Source organism: Buceros rhinoceros, unplaced genomic scaffold (genome assembly GCF_000710305.1).
Source record: "Buceros rhinoceros silvestris isolate BGI_N320 unplaced genomic scaffold, ASM71030v1 scaffold17553, whole genome shotgun sequence".
Taxonomy (NCBI): Eukaryota; Metazoa; Chordata; class Aves; order Bucerotiformes; family Bucerotidae; genus Buceros; species Buceros rhinoceros.
The window spans coordinates 9,913-13,253 of record NW_010404470.1 but is presented as its reverse complement, the minus strand read 5'-3'; the positions used below and the strand labels follow the sequence as shown (position 1 = coordinate 13,253).

The 3,341-nt window shown below is 54.0% G+C and overlaps 1 protein-coding gene across 1 annotated transcript in view; it reads right to left on the bottom strand.

Annotated features, from left to right (window-relative positions):
• ARID3B (AT rich interactive domain 3B (BRIGHT-like)) overlaps positions 1-3,341 on the bottom strand; it is a gene marked incomplete at its 5' end in the record, with an annotated part of 17,977 nt that overhangs the window by 13,480 nt on the left and 1,156 nt on the right. Inside the window, one exon of the mRNA XM_010133411.1 lies at positions 2,657-2,729. Within this exon, the coding sequence (XP_010131713.1) occupies positions 2,657-2,729 (73 nt within the window). The remainder of the gene's footprint in view (positions 1-2,656; positions 2,730-3,341) is intronic.

Genomic DNA, 3,341 nt, shown 5'->3' with positions numbered 1-3,341 from the left:
TCTCACCCCCCCCGGGCCCCCCAGCCGCTCCTCAGTGGCTGCCCCAGCTTTGCTGTCCTTCTCTGGACACACTCCAGCCCCTCAATGTCCTTCCTGGAGTGAGGGGACAGAACTGGACACAGTTTAAGATGTGAAGCTGCCCACCTGGCTACACACATTTCTGTAACGCTAAATACCCCCAGTTCCTGTAACGGCTGCAGCCTGTTCATCCTGCCGAGGGAAGAAAACTATCAGTTTGAGACTGGGAAAAGGGAAGGTGGACGCGGTGACACAGCACACACTGGCATTGTCCCTGCCAAGCTGTCAGGCCTGGTTTGAAGCTGGCCCTGCGCGCTAATCACTCTCCTCGGCTGCTCTCCCCTCCTCTCCCCATCTGCCCCTTCGCTCACAGCCTTGGTGGGACCCATTCACCTCACCACATACAAGGAATAAAACACCCGACAAAGGAAGAGTTACAGCTTCCCTCTCATCTCCCTCTTCCATCATTATTGCCACTGAAGGGCCATTTTACCACTTGCAGCTGGGGTCATTCAGCGACAACCCGCTGTGAGATGGGAGGCAGATGAGACCTGCACATTTGATCTGCGTTAAGCCTCTTTCATGGCTTCACGTTTCGAGGTACGTTCCCAACAGCAGCCAAGTCTTTTCATCCCTCCACCTAACCCAGGGGAACCTGCCATTTATCTTCCACTCGGGGCTTTTTTTCGGGCTCAGTATCAGCTAGCGATTCGTGCCCCAAATTCATCAGCCCCAATAAGAGCCAGCACTTCTCCGGCTCCTCCTGGATGACAGCAAAATCCCCTTTCGACACCAGGAGCGTTTATGAGCAGAGCTGCTTTCCATTCCCTTCAGACACGAGGTGCAAATTAAGCAGCTCTTCACACGTACTAGCTAAGAAACGCAGCGCTCGGCTCCCAGGTGCCGTGAGCCCGCGGTTCCAGCCAGCTTTGGGCACCCTTTCAGGACAGGGCAGCTGTTCAGCCTTGTTTGGGTTAGGATGCTCCTCCATGTGAAGCGAGGGGAGGAGAAACAAAATCCTCGGTAGCATCCTACGATAACTTCGCTGTAGGAACTCCCTGGATTCTGGAGATCCCAGGAGAGGACACAGCGGGTCCATCTGCTCCCTGGAAAGCCAAAGCCCTGCTGTGGATCACGGGGAGAACAGGAAAAGGGGACAGCACAGCTTCGGGCGGCTCCCCTGAGCAGGGCCAAGCGTTTGCAGCCCCTCGGGCTGTCAGCTCACGGCATCTCTCCCCCATGGGTGCCGGGCTCTCTTATTTCATTTCCAGCCTTCCAGCAAGCAAGAAAACAAGGGAGTCTCCAGAAAACAAATACACTTGGAACTGCCCAGCTGATTAAAAGCTAAACTACAGCAACCAGCTGGTGACCAGCTCAGCCCCTGCTCTGGGAACGCGCCCATTATAAATAATTAAAAGGTAATAAGCAGGAGACACTGAAGTATTAAGCAGATTTCTCTCTGGGTACCTGGAGGTTTCTATTGCTGCCACTTGCTTCGGATTATTGTCTTGTCTGTCAGTCACCCCAGCCCTTCCACAACCATGAGCTCAGGTTAACATTTGTAGGTAAATTAATTAAACCTGGTTATGCCTCTGCACACGAAAGCCAAAAATATCAGCAAAACCCGGCTCTAATTTTTAACCACCTTGGAAGCAGAACCTCAAACTGCTGGAGGGTGAAAAGTCACACAGGGCAACTGCCAGCTCTGGCCATGCCAGGAAAAACGGACACAGATGAGAAAAGCAGATAAGCGCAGCCTGGCTTTGCTGGTCTCTAACTCCGAGAACCCTCTGCCAGCAGGGAGCAAAGGGCCCTTTTTCTGTCTGCTCTCCACAGCAGATGTTTTGGGTACAGTGGAAAGGTCTGTAGCACGATTTAACACTCTGTCAGAAGCCTCTTTGGTGGCAGAGTCTGGCTGGCCTGGCACGCGTGGAGGGGTAAAGGAAGAGAGGATTTACCCCAACTGTTTTATCCGACACCACACGCGTGCACATTTTGATTCTGAACAGCTTGAAGAGCAGTGAGGGAACCGAACTGTGACAACCAGGGGACAGAAAGAGACTTGTGTGACAGCCCAGCTGAGCTACTTCCCACACGCTGCTGTAGCGAGGAGCGAGGCCAGTCGCTGCCACCCCCGGGAGGAATGTGAGAAACGGCACGTTCCTGCACTCCGTTACACAGAGCTACTGAGCAGAGAGCTGACACGTCGTGAATCTACAGGCAAAGAGGCTCGGCGACTGTTTTCCCAGTCCCCAGCCTGCGTGACACCGCTCTGAAGGTGTTCACACACAGCTTCCACATGCCACTGACATCAAACACGAGGAGATGTGTGAAGAGGAGACCCTTGGTTTCAAAATCCCTCGGGGAACCAGGAGCGTCTTGGGCCTTTTTCAGAGCAGAGGCAATATCAGCGGTAGGCGGGAGGGTAAAGAAATGGTATTTGTGAAATTAAGCGATAGGGCAGGAGTTCTTTCCTACGGTGCTGCTCCTCATCTCCCAGATACCTCATGCTCTTCCACCTGATTTGCAAGTCCAAGGGCTGGAGCTGTTCCTGTGAACTCAGGGGGGAAGGATTCCAAGGGCAGCAGCACCCTCTGCCCTGTTTCACCCTGCTGAGTTCGACCAAATGCTCACTCACCCCTCTTCTGCATGAAGATGAAGAGGTCATCCAGGAACTCCTTCCGTTCGGGGTCACTGTCCAGTTCATAGAGCTGGGGGGAGAAATAAAAATGAAGGCACAAACCACAACAAGACAGAAACTACAGTGACAGCTTCTTCCCACGGGTGATCTGGTGTTTGTCCTGGAGGGGTGAAAGGCGCCCACTGAGGCAAAACAAGGCTGGATCCCGAGGGATTTGGGTGACGAGGCTGCAGGGACAGTTCGAGGCCCCTCGTTACGCCTCGCCTTGCCCAGCCCCTCACTAACTCCCCATTCAGGCACAGCAGAGCCTGAAGGGAGCAGGACTGCGCTCACCCAACAGCTCCGCTGCCGAGCGGGGTTTGAGAAAGCAAAGGGGAGAGAACTATTCAGACAGGCTGGAGAGGAAGACGAGACAAGGCAGAGGAAGGCGACAGCGGTTCGGGGTGGATTAGTGCCCCGTGCCTTTGAGGCAGCAGGGAGGTAAACTGCTCCACAACTCTCTTCCTTCAGGGATTGTCACCTAAGTGACAAACTCCGAGTCCCTTGTTCGGGGTGGATTAGTGCCCCGTGCCTTTGAGGCAGCAGGGAGGTAAACTGCTCCACAACTCTCTTCCTTCAGGGATTGTCACCTAAGTGACAAACTCCGAGTCCCTTGAAGGAGGAGATGAAAGGATCGAGGCAG